The sequence below is a fragment of the Martes martes genome, assembly GCF_963455335.1.
Source record: "Martes martes genome assembly, chromosome: 3".
In the NCBI taxonomy this organism is placed as follows: domain Eukaryota; kingdom Metazoa; phylum Chordata; class Mammalia; order Carnivora; family Mustelidae; genus Martes; species Martes martes.
In genome coordinates this window covers 139,864,258-139,886,403 of record NC_137890.1, presented here as the reverse complement: position 1 = coordinate 139,886,403, position 22,146 = coordinate 139,864,258, and the positions used below count along the sequence as shown (strand labels likewise).

General features: G+C 35.5%; 1 protein-coding gene across 4 annotated transcripts in view; it reads left to right on the top strand.

Annotated features, from left to right (window-relative positions):
* Positions 1-22,146, top strand: part of MARCHF7 (membrane associated ring-CH-type finger 7) — a 45,196-nt gene that overhangs the window by 14,399 nt on the left and 8,651 nt on the right. For all 4 annotated transcript variants that reach the window (XR_013966532.1, XR_013966533.1, XM_080798310.1 and 1 more), the window contains exons 2-6: positions 1,869-2,033; positions 9,209-9,404; positions 11,039-11,206; positions 13,566-14,673; positions 16,996-17,165. Coding sequence is in view for 2 of the 4 variants with exons in the window: in XM_080798310.1 (XP_080654436.1) it covers positions 1,881-2,033; positions 9,209-9,404; positions 11,039-11,206; positions 13,566-14,673; positions 16,996-17,165 (1,795 nt within the window). In the remaining 2 variants the exon portion in view is untranslated. The remainder of the gene's footprint in view (positions 1-1,868; positions 2,034-9,208; positions 9,405-11,038; positions 11,207-13,565; positions 14,674-16,995; positions 17,166-22,146) is intronic.

The window sequence follows — 22,146 nt, the reverse complement described above, 5'->3', positions numbered from 1 at the left end:
AGTTGTGATTGATCCAAAGTTGGCAAGTTAATGACGTTCCATACAAAATAGATTAGGTATTTTTACTTTAAATGTTTAAATTTGAATTTTTTTTATTTTTTCCTTTTTCTTTTGCGGGGAGCAGGGGTGGATGGTTGGGGTGGGAGGGACAGAGGGAGAGGAACAGAGAGAATCTCAACAGGCTCCATGCTCAGTGCAGGGCCTGATGCAGGGCTCCATCTCACAATCCTGAGTTCATGACCCGAGCATAAATCAAGACGCAGATGCCTAACTGAGCCACCGAGGAGCCACTGAGATGCCACTAAATTTGAATGTTTTAATAAAGCACATATGCCTTATCCAAGTGGCATATCAGATAAGTGCATCTGTTTGTAGTTACTTTAATGTCATCCACTACCAGAACAAGAAGAGAATTTTTGACCCTTCTTGGAAAGTGGTTAGGGAGAAGTTGAAGAGATTATTGTGATTTAAAGTTTTTTGATTTATAAAAGTAATGTCTTCATAGCAGCACTGTTTGTAATAGCCTAAAATTGGAAACAGTTCAGTGTCCATCTGCAATATAATGGACAAATAATTTATGTGTATTGATAACAATGAAATACTATATAAACCAGTTAGAGTGAACTTACTACAGCTATATGCTACAGTACAAATGAATCTCACAAATACAACATTGAGCAAATAAAACCAGACATAAGAGAGTACATGTTATATCATTTCTTTCATATACACACAGGTGTCCACCCGTATCCAAAACTAGAGTATTTCTTTGAAACCTTTTGTAGGCTAGAATGGTGTAAAGTGAAGAAGCAGTTATTAGTTTATATGGGAAAACTTTTGAGTTTTCCCAGACCCAAAAAATATCCTCTCTCAGACTTTTCTGTTACTGTACACCACATCTTCCTAATGGATACACAGTACACATTGAGATAAAGCACAGAAGCTTGCAGAGTTTAAAAGTTATGGCAGCTTGATGCTGAGATGAGGAGTGTAGTTCCTGGGGAAGGAGGTTGGTGTTGGCACTTGCTACTCAAGGGTATACACTGCCTCAGTGCTGCAAAACAAATGTTGAATGCTGTTTTTGCACTTTCCGTTCCCTTTTTATAAAAGCAAAAATTCTCTTTGGAGTTCTTTCGCTAAGCGAAAACAGGTACTATATATAGGTCTTTCATAAAAGTGACAGGTCGTAATGTGGACTTTTGAAAAGTGGGAGGTACCTATATATTTAAAAGATTACACATAGCTGTTGTGACTCTTGGTCTAGGTTGAGGAATGTTTACTAAAGAAAACTTAGAAATTTTCACTTTTGAGAAAGGGAGATAAAACAAATTATAGTATAAGTTAGAGTGTCCTAAAGTATGTACAGAATAGAAGCACACAAAGAAAAATGATTAGTGTTTTCATACCATGACTAGGAATTGAATGGGGAATGTACAGAGTTTCCATGTATATACAAAGTCTGTGAAAGTGTATTGTGATAAGGGGAGTGCGAATAGTATAGCTACTGCTCGTGGTATTCGTATTCACTAACAATAGATAAGGATAGCAAGACAGTCAAGAACAAATTTGTGTTGGATTCTATAGAGACAAAATTGAGTAAGGAAAAGAGCCCAGGTTTTGGAAACAACCTCAGTTTCTCATCCCTCTTTTATCAGTTTGCTTCATTTTATGGGCAGTGGGAAGCCTTTGATGGACTTTAGGCTTCTGCCTTAGAGAAGACAGGGTGTTGATAGTCTCATAATTCACCACGTCTGACATAGTTAATTTGCATGGTTAATTCTTGATTCGAGCTAATGATTAAGGAGGATTAAGAATCTAAGGTTTGCGTGTTTTCCCAAAGGCAATTAATCAAAATTTGCATTTCACAGGAAACCTCAAGAATGGATTCTAAACCGTCAAGGATTCCAAGAAGAATTTCTGTCCAACCCCCCACCTCTTTAAGTGCTAGGATGATGTCTGGAAGCAGAGGGAATAATTTAAATGATACCTATCACTCAAGAGACTCTTCATTTAGACTGGATTCTGAGTATCAGGTAACATCTTAATTTGGAATATATGTACGTAGTTTCTTTGAAAATACCTGGGGCCACATGGTTTTTAGATTTTAGGAAAGTAATGAGTATAATTAATAAGATGCTCAGATGGATCTGAGGCATCCTGTAATAAAATACATTAATATATCCACAGGAAAATGAATGATTATTCATACCAAGTAGCAAAAACTCAATGTTTTTAGTCTTTGGATTTCAAAATTATGAAGGAGGCATTGTCGTCTTAATGTAAATCATTATGCTGTATTTTAAAGACTTGGAAACCCATTTACTTAAAAACATAAGTATCAGTTTAAGTATAAATTTGACTACATTAAGCAATATGGATGACTTGGTCAAAGGATAGAAAGTGCATCCTTTCTTAACATTTCACGTATTCATCTGACTTTTCTCTGCATGTACAACGCAGCAGTGGAGTAATGATTGTTAAGGGTTTTTTTTTTTAGTAAGGCTTCCAAATATTTTGCTTTTAGTGGCAGGTGATTATTAAATTGACAGACTGTCTTTTGTGAAGATGTATTACTAACAATCTTTTAGACATATTTTGGGGCTTTATTTTCATGGTTAATATAATGAGTTTGCAGATTCATAATCTATATAAGCTGCTCTTATATATTAGTTTTTCTTTGGGTTGATAGCACTTAGGGTTTTGAAATGGTTTATTAGTGTTATAAACAACAGTTGTAGTAAAAAAAAAAAAACAGTATAAATCTCAGAAGCGTGATTTCTAGGTTTAATGCAATTCCTATTGTCCATCCTTCAAATTTCAGGTTATTGCATTATTGACTAAAAAGCTAATTAAATCATGTGATGTGGACAAGTCTGATGTTAGGTTACTTGAATCTAAGAGAATCCTTTAGTGAGAATTTTCATTTAAGTATTTATAAATGTATATAACGTGATATTCTACATGACAGTCATTTTAAAATGTTTCTATGCAGTAATAAGCATATTACAAAATATTCAGAGAAAAAAATTCTCTAAAATGCATATATTACATACTTCCTCATTTTCTATGAACTATTATTGAGTCTTTTTTTTTTAATTTTTAATTTTTTATTAACATATAATGTATTATTAGCCCCAGGGGTACAGGTCTGTGAATCGCCAGATTTACACACTTCACAGCACTCACCATAGCACATACCTTCCCCAGTTTACTGAGTCATTTTAAATGTTGGTTGATAATGTATTTTTTTAAAATTCTGTTGATAGACAAAAGGACACTTGCCAGAGGTACAGAATCACAAAACTATATCCTGTAGAAAAGTTCTGGGTTACATGATTATGACTTATTAAGAGCACAGATTGGTTTTTCCTCCTATATTGTCTCCATAAAAAATTTATCTGCAGATCTTTTCCTAATTTTTTTTTAAAAGATTTTATTTATTTATTTGACAGACAGAGATCACAAGTAGGCAGAGAAGCAGGCAGAGAGAGAGAGGAGGAAGCAGGCTCCCCGCTGAGCAGAGAGCCCGATGCGAGGCTCGATCCCAGGACCCCGGAATCATGACTTGAGCCGAAGGCAAAGGCTTTAACCCACTGAGCCACCCAGGCACCCCAGAATTTTAAATATTTTTTAAAAGAGAATTTAATTCCTTTAATTCGTATTGTTAAAAGTAAAAATTTGGGAGCATTCTGTAATGTAATTGTTTATGTAAGTTTCATGTATATTTCTATAACTTAGTTTAAGAGCTGCTAATCCCATTATACTTTTCCTTTCTTGCTTTGAGATTAATCACTTTTAATAAGAAATAATGAGAAGCTTTTTATTTATGTGTTTTCTAGTTTGTAGATCAACTTACAGAGCTCAGTACTATTTGCATATTTTACATACTATATTATGTCAAAAATTAAAAGAACCGATAGTCATTAACATGTTTATCTACTACAAGGTTAGCTTCCAAGGAACTAAATATATACATGCATACATATAAATAAAATTAGACAAGAAAATTAGAATAGTTTTAAAATGGTATCAAGAAAAATACAGATAAAGTACGGAGTGGGTCAAATTTATAATACTGATAAGCATTTATAAGCCCTGCAGTGTTTTAGAGTTAACTTGGGACTTTTGTTTTGAGTATCAGGGACGTCACAGGGAAATAGAACCAGATCTATAAGGTGTTTTGTTCATAAGAAAAACCCAGTTCCTCCAAGAAAGCAGTGTTTGACAGTTTGGTCTGAAAGGGGACAGTGAATGATACAGTGAACATTGTCTTCAGTGTAGTAAAATTATTAGTGTATTGCTAGTTTACTCAACTTGTTTCTTGGTAAATCTCAGTGTAAGCAAAGGACATGATGCCAAAGTGTACAGCTCAGTGAAAAACAGTTCTGTCAAGGAAGAGTAGAGTGATCTGAATATCAATTTTCTGGTAGTCTTCATTTATGTATTGGGGAGTTTTGAGTAATAAATGGACTCCAAATCCTCCTCTCTTGTGTATGTATAAGGTTTCTTACCTGGATTTGAGCATGAGTGAATTCATAAATCTTAAAATCCACTAATGTCTTTTTCTTTTCTTTTTTTTTTTTTTAATGAGAATTGAAAAGACTACTCATTCTGAAGAGAAAGTAGAAAATAGGACTTCACGTTAGTGTGGCAGTGGATGCTCTAGCATGTGAATATTTAGAAGAGGTCAAAGTTCCATGGTGTTGCCTATGGCTAGGATAATTTTGGTCTGGAAAATTTTTGAAGCTGGGATTAGCAGTCATCATAGTCATGGCATTGACTCATTGAAATGAGCCAAAGAATAGCATTTCATTCTGGATTTGCCTCTGTTACTGTGTATTAAATGATTTCCAAATGATTAAGCATTGTCCAGGGGATAGCATTGGTTGTATTTGCGGTAATTGTTAAGGTTCTTTTTTTTTTTTCAGAATAGCTTCATTGAGTTAAAGGTCACATACCATATGACTCACCCATTTAAAGTATACAATTTGGTGGTTTTCAGTACATTCACAGAGTTGTGCAAATCACTACCACGGTCAATTTTAGAACCTTTTTATCACCTCAAGAAAAACTCCAGAATCTTTAGCTATCACTGCACTGACCCTCCCTCTCAGCACTGAACAGCCAGTAGTCTACTTTTTGTCTCTGTAGAATTCCCTGTGTTGGACTTTGATTTACATTGGTAGAAACATACACTGCAGTCTTTCGTATTAGCTTTTTTCACTTAACATGCTTTCAAGGTTCATCTGTGTTATAGCATTTATCAGTACCTTATTCCTTTCTATGGATGAACGTAGTCCATTGAATTGGGTATACCTTTTTTATGGGTGCATAATCCATTTTTTTGATACATCACATTTTGTTTATCCATTGATCCACTGATAAGACATTTGTGTTTCCATCTTTAGGCTATTATGACTAATGGTGCTATAAATACTTACATGCAGTTTTTATATGCAATCTTACACTTTCAGTTACTTCAGGTTTATACCTAAAAGAATTGTTCAGTCACATTGTATAACTTTGTGTTCGATTAATTGAGGAGCTGCCAGACTATTTTCCAAAACTTGCTGGACCATTTTATATTCCTACCAGCAATTCTGTGAGGGGGTTCTGACCTTGCCACATCCTCGCTTACATTTATCTTTACATTTTGATTCTAGCCATCCTGGGTGTGAAATGTCTCATTGCAGCTTTGATTTAGATTTCCTTGATAACTCATGATTTTGAGCATCTTTTCATGTGCTAATTAGCTACTTTTATATTTTTGAAGAAATGTCTATTCAGATCTTTTGCTTATCTTTAAATTGGGCTATTTGTTGCTTTATCATTGAGTTGTAAAATATTTTCATTTTAAATTCCACTTTTTCATTACTGGTATATGGGAAAGTGATTGCCTTTTTTTTTTTTTTTTTTTTTTTTTTTTACTATATTAACCTTGTGTCCTGCAACATTACTCTGATCCTTTATTGGTTCTACGATAGATTTTTGTTGTTGTTGTTGTTATTGTTGATTCTGTGAGATTTTCTACATAGGGTGGGTCCTCTGCAAATAAAGACAGTTTCATGTCTTCCTTCCCAATCTGTGTGCATTTTATTTCCTTTTGTTGCCTTATGCATTACTTAGAACTTCCAGTGCAGTATTACAAAGGAGTGGTATAAAGGAGAACCAAGTAAGCCCAAAGTTAGTAGAATAATGGAAATTGAAAAGATCAGAAGGTAAATAAATAGCGACTAAAAGACAATAGAAAAGATAGGTGAAACTAAGAGCTGGTTTTTTTGTTTTGTTTTGTTTTAAAGATTTTATTTATCCATTTGACAGACAGAGATCACAAGCAGGCAGAGAAGCAGGCAGAGAGAGAGAGGAAGGGAAGCAGGCTCCCCGCCGAGCAGAGAGGCCTACGCAGGGCTCTATCCCAGGACCCTGGGATCATGACCCCAGCCGAAAGCAGAGGCTTTAACCCACTGAGCCACCCAGGCGCCCCTTGTTTTGTTTTGTTTTAAAGCTAAACAAAATAGACTAACCTTTAGCTGGGTTCACTGAGAGAAGATTCAAAATCAGAAATGAAATAAACGATACCATAAAAATACAAAGGATCCTAAGGGACTACTATGAACAGTTATATTCCAAAAACTGGACAACCTATAGAAATAAATTCCTGGTAACACATAACCCACTAAACCTGAATCATGAAGAAATAGAAAATCTGAACATACCACTAATGAGTAAGGAGATTAAATCAGTAGTAGATAATAATTTTTTTACTATTTAACCTGTAACCCATAATATGATCTGAGCTGAAACCAAGAGTCAGATGCTCAACTGACTGAGCCACTCTGGTGCCCCTTTTGGGTTTTTATGGAAGCTTCATTACACAGTCAGATTGACTAAGTCATTGGCCACTGGCTTCAGCCCTTCCCTTTCTGTTCCCTGGAGGTTGAGGAGTGAGGTAGGACTGAAATCTTTCTTTCCCTAAAAAAAAATGAAAAGAAAAATTCTTCGTTTATTTAATTGTTAAAATAATTTAGAATGGTAAAAAGTAAATGATTCAGACCAAAGATACTTGAACAGTGAACCAAATTGATAGAAGCCAAAAAAGATTTTGGTTTTGAACTTAAGCCAGCAGAAATACTGGTCAGAACCTTTATTTTTCCTTTCCATATATTGATTTTAACAAGCATTTTGTTTCTGGGATGACATATAGGCTGCATTTTAGAATTGTGAGTCATGAAAATTGTTTCCTGAACAGTGAGTATATCTTTTTTCTCATCAATAGCCAATGACTGAAAACTAGATTGACTTTAGACCTTTTGTTCATTTCTCACTGTGTCTCTAAATTTGATGAGTTTTTGTCTTACAGTTACTCTCTTCCCATTACTTGTGTCACAAGGACTTATTTCCTGCTATTTCAGTGACTTCATGGTTGATTTTCTTTATGTTCATTTCATTTTTTTCATCTCCCACAATGCTCTAAGGATCTTTCTGAGAAGTACTTGATCTGATGGTATTTCCTCATTCAGTTTTTCCCAAAGTTATATTTACACAGTTTGGTCCATGCAAAACAAGAAAAATAAGGAAAAGATTTTGTACAAGTGAAGTTTATTCACTTAAAAGTCTCTTTTATTTTGTTAAATCCATCATGTTTTGGGAGCATATAAAATGCCCCTCTTAAAAACTGGGGATGGGATTAGATGGCATTTGCTAATTTTGATTTACTTGTCAAAAGTGGCAATTCTTGGGGCACCTGGGTGGCTCAGTGGGTTAAAGCCTCTGCCTTCGGCTCAGGTCATGATCCCAGGGTCCTGGGATCAAGCCCGCATTGGGCCCTCTGCTTGGCGGGGAGACTGCCTACCCCCCTCTGCCTGCCTCTCTGCCCACATAAGATTTCTGTCTGTCAAATAAATAAATAAATCTTTAAAAAAAAAAAAGGCGGCAATTCTTTCTAAATTACACATTAAAACAGTTTTTAGCTTGGTCTCCAAACTTCAGAGGTCTTAGAATCACTGGCCTGTAGCATATGGTACCTAATACCCTATGGCACGTGTGATGGTTTGGTTTTGAAATACTTAATGAATTTCATCTCTTATGCTACTCCAGTTGATTGGTTGAGGCTCTGTGAGGACTTGATGTAGAAGGCTTGTGTGATCAAGTTTGTACTAAGCTGAAGACACATTCCGTTAGCAAAATACCCTCCGTGCAAGGGATGAATGAAATCCTGATCTGGTCCACTCCTTCTTCAGCTTTGCAGCTTCTGCTTTTCCGTGTGTGCAAGGTTCATTCTGTAGAGTTACCATGAAACTAATGTTCCCTGAAAGCATGCTGTATGCTTCTTGTAATTGAAGCATAAAAGAAAAAGACACTTTCAGCAATTATGGTTGAAATACTATGTTCTTCTTATTTAAACCTACATTTTTAAGGTAATGAACTAATCTTTACCCTTTTTATGCCTTATATTGAATAAATTGCTTAACCAATTAAAGAAATTAGGGGGAAGTAAAATAGTTTGTACATTCTGAGTGATTTTTGTGTTATGGATCGTTTTGTGTGTATATACTTACACGTTAAAGGAGAAAAAGTTGAGCTTAAGAGTTTTAATATGTACTGTGTTTAGTATGTGCTCATCTGTTTCTTGCTTCACTGGTGAAAAACTTTCAGGTCAGAATTTTTTTTTAAATACCATTTATTAGTGATGTATGAAGCGGAGAGCTTACTTCTCCTGCCTGCTGCTCCCGCATTTGCTCAGTCTCTTTCTCTCTCTGACAAATAAAAAAATAAAATCTTTAAAAAAGAAAACAGAAAAATCTTGTTTTTATAGTAGTTTTCCTAATAAGTTTATATAATAGTATTCTTTTGGTGTTCTGTTCACTTTTAGGACTAGGAAACCAGTTCCACAGGAGTTGGAAATAGTAAACCAAGATAACAAAATGATTATAAGATTTTTGCTCTTCAGTTTTTCCTGACCAACTATTTATATATACAGTTACATGGAAGAATTAATCTAAATCAGATTGATTACCCAGCAAAGTCCAATTACAGTATAAAGTAAAGGGACACATGGATAGAAAGGAACAAAGACTACAAAAAACCTACATGGTAGAAAAATTTGTGCTTATGAGGAATGAATGAAATTGGGGATTAAATTTAATAGACTGAAAGCAAGCATTCTGTTCTTCCATCAAAACACTTTTTTTTTTTTTTAAACTTACAGTCTACATCAGCATCAGCATCTGCATCACCATTTCAGTCTACATGGTATAGTGAATCTGAGATAACTCAGGGAGCACGATCAAGATCACAAAACCAGCAACGGGATCATGATTCAAAAAGGCCTAAACTTTCCTGCACAAACTGTACATCTACCTCAGTTGGGAGAAATATTGGACATGGTTTAAATGCAGTGTCAGGTAAAAATTAAATCTGTTTAAGAGTCACTATATGTGTATTTTGGACTAAAGCCCTTTTTCCAAGACATAGTGGTATTAAGCAAGTAGAATACATGTAAGATAGTGGGTCAGATGTCGAGTTTCTCAGGTCTTACCTTAGGTTAGTGCTACAACTGAAATAAACTCTTTCACTCTGGATTTTTATCCTAAATTTGATGCAAATATCCTACACAAACAGGATTAGCATATTTTGGTTAGTTAGAATAGCTGATATGTCTGGTAATCAAATTGGTAAAAGTGACCTGTATTTTGCTGGTAATTATGAGAAGTCAGGTTTTTAATTGTTATACTAGGAAAGCCAATTTTACTGATAAATATATTAATATTTCCTAACCTAAGCTTATCTTTTGTAAATGTTGTGGTCTATACTTACTTTTCAAAAACAGAAATTCTTTAAACAAAAATAGTTGGTATTCTACTAGGAGTTCTATATAAGGATTCTGAAAGAATTCTAGCCATCTAACTAGCTATATGGCTATAAGTCAGTTAACCATTCTGGAATTTAGATGTCTTATCGATAAAGCTCCGTATAAGGTATTTTGTACTCACAGACACACATTTGTTGCACAAATTGAAAAGCACTTTCTTCTCCGTAAGAGGTCAGGAGGCTCCCTCCTTACTTATACTCCTCTTCAAATGAAACACTAGAGAATGCCTGAAATAGTTTTAAGGTGAGACAGAATTTGTGATGACACAGTTGGAAGATAAAATTCTTGAAATGCTTATGTATTATCAGTTGAATTAGTGTAAGCGATTCCTTTCTATTTTGATAGGCAGGACTGCCTTGGGAAAGACACTGCCCATCTGAAGAATATTAAGAGTAGTGTGATGGGTAAGAGCAGACTGTCCTTAACACTGTAGAGAAACACATTTGTGCACAGATATTTTTGGTCCCTTCTACTCTGTGAAGGCATAGCATTAAATACTTTGGGCCATTTCCCTTAATGAGGAGGAATCAATAAGGCTATTGGGACTAGGAAAGGAAGAACCAAAATTTTCAGGGTAAATAGTCAGGAAAGTTTTGAGACTTACCTTTAATTTATGTTGTTAGATAGGATTTCATTTAAAAATTTAGATTATGATGGCAACAATACTTTAATTCTTAGAATAAGAGTGAACTAAGTGTGATGTCAGTGGTAATATTTCTGATAAAATACCATCAATGTCTGTAGTAAAACATTTTCCATTTTGAGATGGCTTGATTTGGATTTTGGCTGTTCTCTCCAAGATCACTTTCATTGACTTCAGGAAATTCTGCATCTTTGGCAAGCTTCGCATTTTTGTTCTGTAATCATTTTACATTATGCTTACATTGTGTGGTCAGATGTTCTAGAAAGTAACTGAGACATTGACATCACAGATGGTGTTAGGTTTTAGTGTTAGAGAAGAATGTGTTTGAGTAGGAAATAATATATGAGTGATGAGTTCATTGATGAATAATTTTATGTTTTGCTGAATTTTGCTTCTGATTGCAACTATGTAACCTTGAAGATTCCTATAATGGATCACAGTAACCTCCCTGTGTAATACTGAAGATTTGTCATCAGAAACCTTGAAAGCTTTCTCTGAATTAAAATGTCTTCAATTATTTTAAGATTCTTCATGGAGACATAATCAGGTTCCCAGATCTTCATCAATGGTACTTGGATCATTTGGAACTGACTTAATGAGAGAGAGAAGAGATTTAGAGAGAAGAGCAGATTCTTCCATTAGTAATCTTACGGATTATAGTCACCGAAGTGGTGATTTCACAGCTTCGTCCTGTAAGTGTAAATTGTATTGTTATGTATAATTTATCTAATAATGTTATATTTCTCTCTTTGTGTAAGTCATTAAAATCATAGTACAAATGAGTACATGAAGTGCATCTTATGAAGAATTCAAAATATCTCAGTATGTATTCTAGTACCTTATTTGTTATATTTTAAAAAATAAAAAGTTTAGGGGCGCCTGGGTGGCTCAGTGGGTTAAGCCTCTGCCTTCAGCTCACATCATGATCCCAGGGTCCTGGGATTGAACCCCACATCAGGCTTTCTGCTCAGCAGGGAGCCTTCTTCCCCGCCCCCTGCTTGCCTCTCTGCCTACTTGTGATCTCTGTCTGTCAAATAAATAAATTCTTTAAAATTAAAAAAATAAATAAATAAAATAAAAAGTTTAAAACAGATGTAAATTTGTATCTGGGTTCTGTCACCGTGTAATTTTCTTACTTGTGCTTTTCCTTTTAAGAATGCATATATTTTAAAGTAAACTAAATAATTTTTATATACCCCAGTATCATTTGCCTTGTACAATTGACCCTTGAACAGTGCAGGGGTGAGGGAACTGACCTCTATTCCCACCCCTCCTCCAGTATTGGTACTTGAAAAATCTGTGTATAACTTTTGAATCCCCCAAAACTTTAGGACTCAAACCATACTGCTGACTGGAAGCCTTACCAAAACCATGAGCAGTTGACACATTTTTTCTTTAATGTATGTATTATGTAATGCATTCTTAAAATAAAGCTAGAAAAAGTGTTAAGAAAATCATAAGGAAGTGGGGCGCCTGAGTGGCTCAGTGGGTTAAAGCCTCTGCCTTCGGCTCAGGTCATTATCCCAGGGTCCTGGGATCGAGCCCCGCATCGGGCTCTCTGCTCGGCAGGGAACCTGCTTCCCTTCCTCTCTCTCTGCCTGCCTCTCTGCCTGCTTGTGACCTCTGTCTGTCAAATAAATAAATAAAATCTTTAAAAAAAAAAAATCATAAGGAAGAGACAATACATACATAATACCTACTGTGTTTACTGAAAAAAATCTACATGTAAGTGGACCTGTACACATCAGACCCATGTTGTCCAGGGGTTAACTATGTCGTGTAATAACTACTTACAGTTAAATTCTGACCTAATTAAAGCTTGAAATCAACATTTTTTTTGAAATCAACATTTTAAGGCATAATTTAGAGTTACTTTTGTTTAATGTGAATGTGCCTTTTTCATTCAGTTGCAATAAAGACCCACACTAGTTCTGTCAGTATACATTAAGCTTAAGTTTTTCAAAATTAAATACCATAAAACAAAAAAACTAAAAAAACAAAGTGCTTATTGAAGTTGACAGATCTAGGAGGCAAAAGTAGAGTTTGATTTACATAGAAGAAAATACATTTGTTCTTAAAAGGTGTAGGTTTTATTAAATAAACTTACTGTGGCAAGGCTTTGCTTAAGACCAGTGAAAATATCTTTTTATTTGCTTGGGTTCAGATAGAGGAGCTGTAGTATATAGTATCAATACCATCTATGCTTGGAGGTCTACTAGTATAGGATAGAATAGATTTAGCCACTAACAATTTATTCCTTCATGAGGCTCCATGTGCTAGGGCAGCAGCATCTCACTCTTAAGCTAAGTGTATGTGTAAGTATTCTTTACAAAGGGATGCAAAAGTATTTCTCATCCCATTTCAAGATTTGAACCACCAGTGGTATACTTTTCAAAACTGCAGCTACCAGGACCCTATTCTAACTTAGAGCTCCCAGCAAGTATTAAGAAGTAGAGGTATGTCTGATGAGTAACCAGAGATAACATCCACTGCTCTTACTTTGAAAAAAAAAAAAAGATTGGAGAAAGTTTAGCTGTTAGCAAGGTTTGCCATAAAATTATAAGGATGATGATAATTGTATGAAATAAGTTTTATGCTTATTGCAGAGTAAGAAGAATTTCTTTTCCAAAAACACTGTCTCCCTAGGATTATTTTGCCTTTATTTGTTAGAATCATTTGTGGTGAATTATTTGTCCCGTTTAAAATTCCTTGTCCATTTAGATATTATTTTACCATATCAATTTCTGATTAACAAATTGTGACTGTTATACCTTCACCAAGGTAGTAGATTTAGATGTTTGTTTCATAAGCTGTGACACATTTCTTTCTTTTCAGTTTACAATGTTGACTTAGCAGCAGTACTGTATTTTATCAAAGGTATAGAAAGAGAAATATATGTTTTTTCCTGTAATAGTTAAGATGTGTATTTATAATATAGCAGTATTTGGTTTGAATCCAGTGTTTCAGTTTGCAGTAATTAATAAATGCCAATTTAATAATACTCCAATTTTATTTCATGTAATTGATACCTTTTTTTTCTTTCAAAAATAGATGTTCAAGACAGAGTTCCTTCTTCATATTCACAGGGAGCAAGACCAAAAGATCACTCCGTGAGCACTTTACAGTTGAATACATCATCTACAAACCACCAAATGCCTTCTGAACATCAGACCATACCATGTTCTAGGGACTCTAGTAGAAATTCTCTAAGATCAAGTTTTTCTCCAAGAGAATTGGAATCTCCCCAAAGCAGTACACAACCTGGATTTTCTTATATTTCAAATAGAGATGAAACCTCAACCATAAGCAGTTCAGATAGGGTTGGTTCATCTCAAAGACCATTTCAAGAATCCTCTGACAATGAAGGTAGACGTTCAACCAGGAGATTGCTATCGCGTATAGCTTCTAGTATGTCATCTACCTTTTTTTCACGAAGATCTAGCCAGGATTCCTTGAATACAAGATCGTTGAGTTCTGAAAATTCCTATGTGTCTCCAAGAATCTTGACAGCTTCACAGTCTCGTAGCAATGCAGCATCATCTTCTGATGTCCCTGATAATAGGGCATCTGAAGCTTCTCAGGGATTTCGATTTCTTAGGCGAAGATGGGGTTTGTCCTCTCTTAGCCAAAATCATAGCTCTGAGCCAGATTCAGAAAATTTTAACCAAGAACCTGAAGGTAGAAATACAGGACCATGGTTATCTTCCTCACTTAGAAATAGATGCACACCTTTGTTCTCTAGAAGGAGACGAGAGGGACGAGATGAATCTTCAAGGATACCTACCTCTGATATACCACCTAGATCTCATCATATGTTTAGAAGAGAATCAAATGAAGTGGTTCACCTTGAAGCACAGAGTGATCCTGTTGGGGCTAATGCCAGCAGATCACAGGCATCTGCGGCTTCGAGTAATGCTGCTACTGGTGGCTCCACATCAGATTCAGCCCACAGTGGAAGAAATACAGGAATAACAGGGATCCTTCCTGGTTCCTTATTTCGATTTGCAGTCCCCCCAGCACTTGGAAATAATTTAACCGACAATGTCATGATCACTGTAGATATTATTCCTTCAGGTTGGAGTTCATCTGATGGAAAAAGTGATAAAACTAAAAGTGCACCTTCAAGAGACCCAGAAAGACTGCAGAAAATAAAAGAGAGGTAAATTTGAATACCTGTCATAAGTTGATAAAGAGCAGATTAGAGGAAGGAGTCCTTTTCTAAAATGGCTTCTCATAACATTGGTATCTAAGATTTCTTCTCCTTAAAATTTATATCCATTGAGATGTTAGGTTCTCAAAGGAAATGGATGAGAATTAATAATGAAGGTAGACACTGGGAGTATAGATTGCATCAAGAAATTGTCTAAAGATTTAAAAAAAAAGAAAAAAGAAATTGTCTAAAAATTATTTTTAACCAGCTTTTGATAAAGATGCACAAAAGATAAAACTCTTAATCTCTTACCCTCTTTCTTGATAGACCACTGCTAAATGGGATTGGTAAAGGGGCCTCAGTGGTCATGGATTATCAAAACAATCTGTCTAGCCTTCAGTAAGATTTATTTACCGTTTATTTGTATTATCTCGGACTCTCTTTTTTGGAATGAGGTAAAAATCATTTACGCAAATGATTTTATTTTTGAAGTCCAGGTATATACTAAGTATTCTTTGTATATTATGAATATTTGATGGAAATACTAGTTTAAATTCAGGACTTAGAATCATCTTACGCAAATATATCTTTGTGAGTTGCAGATTGCTTAAAAATCTCTGGTAAGAGGGTAAAGATGAAAAATCAGAAATTTTAGTCCCAACTTGATTATTTTGTCATGTTATGTACTTACTTTTCAATCTGTTAAGATAATTTTTATAAAAAATAATTTTCCTGATAAAAGCAGATTAGGATAGTACATGTAAAACACACTTAGAAGAAGAAAAGACTTAGGTAAAGTGAAGGCTGTGGGGTATTCTGCGTTTTTGTTTTTTCTTGTTCATAAAGGCCTAACGTAATGGCATTGTTGGGAATCATAGTAGTTACTATCGTTTTAGATTTTTTTTTTTAAAGAACAAATACATTCAAATCTAAACTTCTGGGGATAAGGGGAGCCTAAGATGTTGGACATTAGGCCACTATATTCCCTTTTTTCTTTATGTACCATGGGACTATTCTCTTCCTGCACTTAAAGTTTGCTGTTTTCCTTGGAGAATGATTCACTCACTGCCCTGATAGTGTTAGCTTTAATGTCATTATAGCAACTTCCTCTCATTACAAGCTGTCTGCTGAGGAATTCAGTAACGAGTGGTATAAACAGAGAGCAAAGCGTTAATTTAGTAATTTCCAGAGAGAAATTAAGCCAGCACCACTCTGTCTGATTAGATAGTTTATAAAGCAGCATTTGTTGGTTATTTTGTCATAGAAACTGTGTGTATTCCTTTATTATATATTTTGCTCATACCTGAAGATTTTAAGACACTCCACAGGTAAATGAATAAGAATCTAAAAAATTGAACCCCCCCAAGTTAAAAAAAAAAATTGAAACTGTAAGCCAAAGAAGGTTAAATTTGAAGGTAAAACATAAATATTTATGGTTGAGGTTATATCTCTGGTTCAGTCAGAGCATGATAGTCACCTAATTGTTGTACATCTAATCCTCTTTCCACACATCTTTTTCTAAATTCATTAGGAACCTGTATAATCCACTTGTATTTCAGTAGCAGTTTAAGCATTCAGTTGTGAGTACTCATGCCAGCACTAGACTAAGGTAATGGGGATTTTAACAAAAAATTATATATATATACACATAGCTATCATCTTGCACTTAAATTAAGCAGTACATGTTGGCCTATTAAATAGAGAACATAGGTTAATGGAAAGTCTTCACACTTTAAAAGCCTGCCCTATAAAAATCAGGATGATTGAATAACATTGCTGTGGGTGGGGGAAGTGGAGAATTTAAAAACCTGTTGTCTTTTACTGTGATTAAATACAAAAAGTTTTATCATTTTAAATATATGTGGTTTTGATAGTATGTAAATGAAAAAACAAGTCATTATTTATTGACTTTTTTTGGGAGGTGGGAGAGGAAAGTGTTAAGTAAGTAAGTATATTCCTTTATACTGTTGGAATCGAAGGTAGTCTGTGATAGTATAGAAATTAAAATCTCTTAGGTATGTTTGTAAAGTGATCATGAAAAATAAGAAACTTAAAGTGTGATATCAAAGAGAAAATTACTTAAAGTATTTGAAGATAATAGGATATACCCTGTTCTGTTTATCTTTAAAATATAATTTTCATTCTTACTGAACTGTTGTTTTTTGTTTTTGTTTTTTTAATGGTGGTCGCTGTTTTTTAAGGTTTTTGCTTTTTCCTATTCAGAACATGAGTAGAAATAACAAAGACGTTGTTTGAGATAGGTATGTTTGGAAATGACCAACCAGGATGAGTTATCATAGCTCTGTTTATGAAATGTTCCTTCTTTTCTAGCCTCCTTTTAGAGGATTCTGAAGAAGAAGAAGGTGACTTATGTAGAATTTGTCAGATGGCAGCTGCATCATCATCTAACTTGTTGATAGAGCCATGCAAGTGCACAGGAAGTTTGCAGTATGTCCACCAAGAGTGCATGAAAAAGTGGTTACAGGCCAAAATTAACTCTGGTGAGATTTATCTTTTTATGTATTTTGTTTTCACAGTTTTTCTAAGAGATGTACATACAAATGTATTTTAGTTAGCAAATCTGATTATAATTTATTGTCAGAGTTACACTCTTTTCAAAAGAATGTTATTTTTTGAAGCAAAAGCATTAAAGAGCACTCATTAGTCTTCGTAAATTTTTCGTAGTGTTTCTTGTATTTTATTAACCCAACAAACTACTTTTTCATAGATGTTTGGTAATTATAATTGATTATCACAGTTGATCCTTATGTCATGTAAGATCTTTCTGAAGAAGTCATGCTTACTGTTTACCAGTTATGTGGCCTTAAGAAATACTTGTTTCTTTTTTTTTAAAAGATTTTATTTATTTGACAGACAGAGATCACAAGTAGGCAGAGAGGCAGGCATAGAGGGAGGGAAGCAGGCTCCCTGCTGAGCAGAGAGCCTGATGTGGGGCTCGATCCCAGGACCCTGGGACCATGACCTGAGCCGAAAGCAGAGGCTTTAACCCACTGAGCCACCCAGGTGCCCCGAGAAATACTTTGTTTCTAATGCTGTTGTGGAGTAGTAATAAGGTTACTATAGGGATTCATTGTTAATTGAGTACCCATTAGGGAGCCAGGCACAGTTCTAGATGTGGGATCTAGAATGGTAAACAGGACAGACAAGGCACTTGCTTTTGTGGTGGCATGGGGCGTTAAAGAGATGCCTTGTTGAGGTGAGAACATTTAAACTAAACAGAGAGGAGCTAGCTATTCCAAAATGAGGGCAAGAGCATTCCAACTGAAGAAACTTGTAGTGTGAAAACTTTCAGGTGGCAGGTAACATGACGGTGTGTTTGAGGAACTGAATGAAATGCAGTGTGGCAGGAGTATAATTAGTGGATAAGGAGAGGGGTGATAGTTGAGATTAGAGAGATTAGCAGAGGTTATGTCATTTAAGACTTTTAAAACTAATGTCTCAGGGGCGCCTGGGTGGCTCAGTGGGTTAAAGCCTCTGCCTTCGGCTCAGGTCATGATCCCGGGGTCCTGGGATCAAGCCCCACATTGGGCTCCCTGCTCAGCGGGGAGCCTGCTTCCTCCTCTCTCTCTGCCTGCCTCTCTGCCTACTTGTGATTGTTTGTCTGTCAAATAAATAAATAAAATCTTAAAAAAAAAAAACCAAAAAACTAATGTCTGAAATTTAGATTTTTGTCTAAGTGTAATGGGAAGCCACTGAAAGGCAGGGGAGTGAAATGATTTTATTTTGGCTGCTTTGTGGAGAATGGATTTTAGGGGGACAAGAATAGAGGCAGGGAGTCCATCCAGGAATCTATCTTACAAGAGACGGTGATGGTAGTGGTGGAAATGGTTGGATTCTGGTGTGTTTGGGAGGTAGATTCTGTATGACTTGCCAATAGATTGGATGTGGTGAAGGAGAAGGAACAGTCTGAGAAGTTTATATTTTTGTGTCGAACAACTGAGTACATGGTGGGGCCATTTACTGGACTTAAAGGAGTAGGAGTGGAATAAGTGTGGGGCAGGAAATAAAGAATTCTGTTTTAGACGTAAACTGCTTATTAGAAAACTATCTAAAAATGTGATCTAGGCAGTTAGCTAGACAAACCTGGTGTTTCAGGAAATCATTAGTGCTGAAAGTTACATTTTGGGGAATTAGAGCACGTAAGTAATAATTTTAAGCTATGGGATTAAGTAAAGTACCTAGAGCAAGAACAGGTGTCAAAGGAATAAGGCCAGGACAGAGGCCTGGGGCACCCACGTATTTAGTGGGAGCAGAGGAGATCTGAGAAGCAGCCTCAATCTGGTAGGAAGAAAACTAAGAAAATGCAGTGTTGTGTAAGTCTGAAGAAAAAAGTGTTCTAAAGAGGGTATGATCAAACATACCAAGTATCACAAAGAGATTCGAACAAAGAAATGGCAGTTGGTAGTATGAATGTCCTTGGTGGTTTCAGTTTTTGTGGAGTGATGGAATCATGAGCATGATTAATAGAAAACAGGGTAAGACAGGAAACAGCCACATAGACCCCTCTTCCAGTAAGCTTTTTTGTTAAGGAGACTGGTGATAAGGTGGAGTAATTAGGGAGTAAAATGGGGTCATAGGATGTGTTTTTGTTTCAGTTTCAAGTGGGAGATTTTACGGCATGTTTTATTTTAATGAAAGAAACAATGGAAGGAAAAAAATTTTAGCCTTTAATAGGGAAAAAAATTACTTTATTATCTACAAGGCTGGTGTAGATATGAATGTTGATCAGTTTGTTGCTTTGATGAGAGGATGCTTGCTTGAATTCCTGTATAATTGCTTCTGTTTTCTTAATAAAAGGAGGTAAGGTCTTTAGCTGATTGGGGACAGGTTAAGAGATTTTGATGTGTAGGGAAAATAATACTTACGGACATTTTTAGGGTTCTGGAAGTACTAGTGTCCCTAAAAATCTGTGGCTGTGAATATGATTTAAAAGTGAGATGTACATTTTTTAGAAGCAGTTTTCAGATGGTTGGATGTAGATAGGGATTTGGGGTCGCTGGTGTTGGGACCTTTGCTAGGCAAATATGATGAAGGGAGTTAAGGATATTCGTAAGGACATTGTTGTGATGGCCATGGAAATTTAAATCAAGAGGGGGAGTAAGGACATCAGAAAGTGGTGTAGGGTTAGAAGTCTTTGAGTCTCATTGACATTGAAGACAGTTGCCAGAGTAGGTAAACTGGACTGATGAGAAATTTTAGGTACACTGGAGGAAATGCCTAAAATACAGATTTAGGGGTAGTGCAGTAAACTATGATGACACAGTCAAGGATATGACCATAGTGGGTGGCAGGATGGGGAAGGGTGATACTTAGAAGCATGGATATTGAGGAAGTGTGTGTGGATATTGAAATAGCCAAGAAGTAAGTTGATGAAGATGGAAAGCCAGGTGCTAAAGTTATTAATGAAAGAGGAGGGACTTAGAGTTTCAAAATAGCAATAGGTATGGGGTTATTTATTTCTACTTCTTGGTCCTCAGGTACAAAGGGTTGTGGGAAAAAAGGATCTAACAGTCTAGAAGGGCACTGTGATTTAGGCGTGAAGTTGAAGAGATTAATCAAAAAAGAGACTGGTTATGAGAGACGTTTAGACCATGAGTATCAGAAAACATAGTGAAAATAACTAGTAGAGTGAGTAGGGTGGGAAATTAGATCAGATTAATAAATGGACACAGTATGAGATTTATAGTCTTGCAGTTGGTGACTTAGGAAAATCACTTGTGAGGTATGATGGCATTAATACTAATTTTAATAATCTTTTGAAAGAGTTGGGTAACCTGTTCAAGCTAGAGATTATGAGGCTCCTGGGAAAATTTTGTTTGTGTGTAGCTAGGTAGCCAAGGCCTCCATGGGGTAGGGGGTTTATGTTTTGTTTTAAGGTAGTCTGATCACAAAGCTGTGGGACAGATGCGTCTGATTTGTAGCAGCCTTTTCTTAGCTGTATGGTGTTAAAACAGCCTCTTGGCTTTGTTATCACTGCCCTAGGGCCTTATTAAGATGAAATGAGTGTTTGTCATGGAAGCATTGGTTCTTGACAGTCAGGGCCCAGGAATGTTAGCCATTACCCAGAATGAAAAACAGTGTGATTCACCTTCTGATAATATTTGCAGTTAGATTGTTAGTGTTGTGTAGGCAGAAAAACAGATAATACAGTGTTAAGAACATTGGCATTTTGGAATTAGACAAGACGAGATTGGCATAATGGCTCTAACATTTACCTGGAGGGTCTCGAGTAAGTTTTTTAACATTGGTTCTTAACCCTGGCTGCCGGTCACAATTACCCAGTAGAGTTTTTAGATACAAAGATGCCTAGATCTAGTTTTAGACACTCTTAAGTAGTTCTCGGATTGGGCCTCAGTTCTATTATGAGTAGATTTAGTAGTATTTACCACACAGGGTTGTTGTGAAGGTCAAATGAGATGATGTTTATAGTTTCTCACAGTACTGGGCATGTGGTGAATACTCAATTTGATGGGTTTTATCAGGTTATAATAGGTACTTCCTAAGATACATCAAATGAATGTAAAGATCTCAAGATCTGAACCTTCCTGATAAATTTTCACAAGCCTTTCTCATACTTACATAAAGGCTCGTCTGGTAGAAGATTCATTCTGGTAGAGATTGAGATAAACATTTATTAAGCAGCTGCCATGTGTCTACTGTTAAATTCTGCAGGATGTGCAGAGATGTATAAAGCAAGTTTATAGACCTAAGAGTTTAGACAAATGCAGTCAGGGCCTACTGAATGAGGTGGGGTATACGTGGAAAGAGTTGTGGACTAAACAATGTAGGTATAAATGGACTTTTCCCAGCTATATATGACCTTTTTGAATGTTCTAGAAGTCACTTAATTCCTAGAAGAGAAAAAATGAATCCCTAAGATGTGTAACAATTTGTACTACATGGTCTGTCTCCAAGGTCCATATTTTATAATAATACTTTGCTTCTGAATCAGAAGATAGTTTTAAGAAATGTCTGCTAAATTTTATCTTTCACATTTTTTATATTCTCCTTCAGATCATAATACGAACTTTCCCTGAATTTAGTTCAGTCAGTGGTACAATATTAATTTTTTTATTAAAATATTCCAGATGGCATTTTAATTTCAAAATCTTTAAATATGTTAGACTCCTAAAATAGCAGCAACAGTCACAACTAGTTTTTATTCATTCCTTGAAATACTGTGAATATCTTATGTAGTTTGACCACAGGACATTTTGAGACAACATACTACCTCACAATAGCACTTACTTTCTGTTAGGTTATTTTCAAAAGAAAATGCATATAAATTACCATTGCTGTCTTGGACTTCATGCCAGAATTACTGTTTTAAGAGGTTTAAGAGCTCCTTGAAGACAGCAGGGTTTACTACCTTTTCTTCTAAATCTTGGCACATAACAAAGTCAACAAATGTTAGTTGAATTGAATCTAAACCTCTACCCTGTAGAAGTTACATGACTTCTT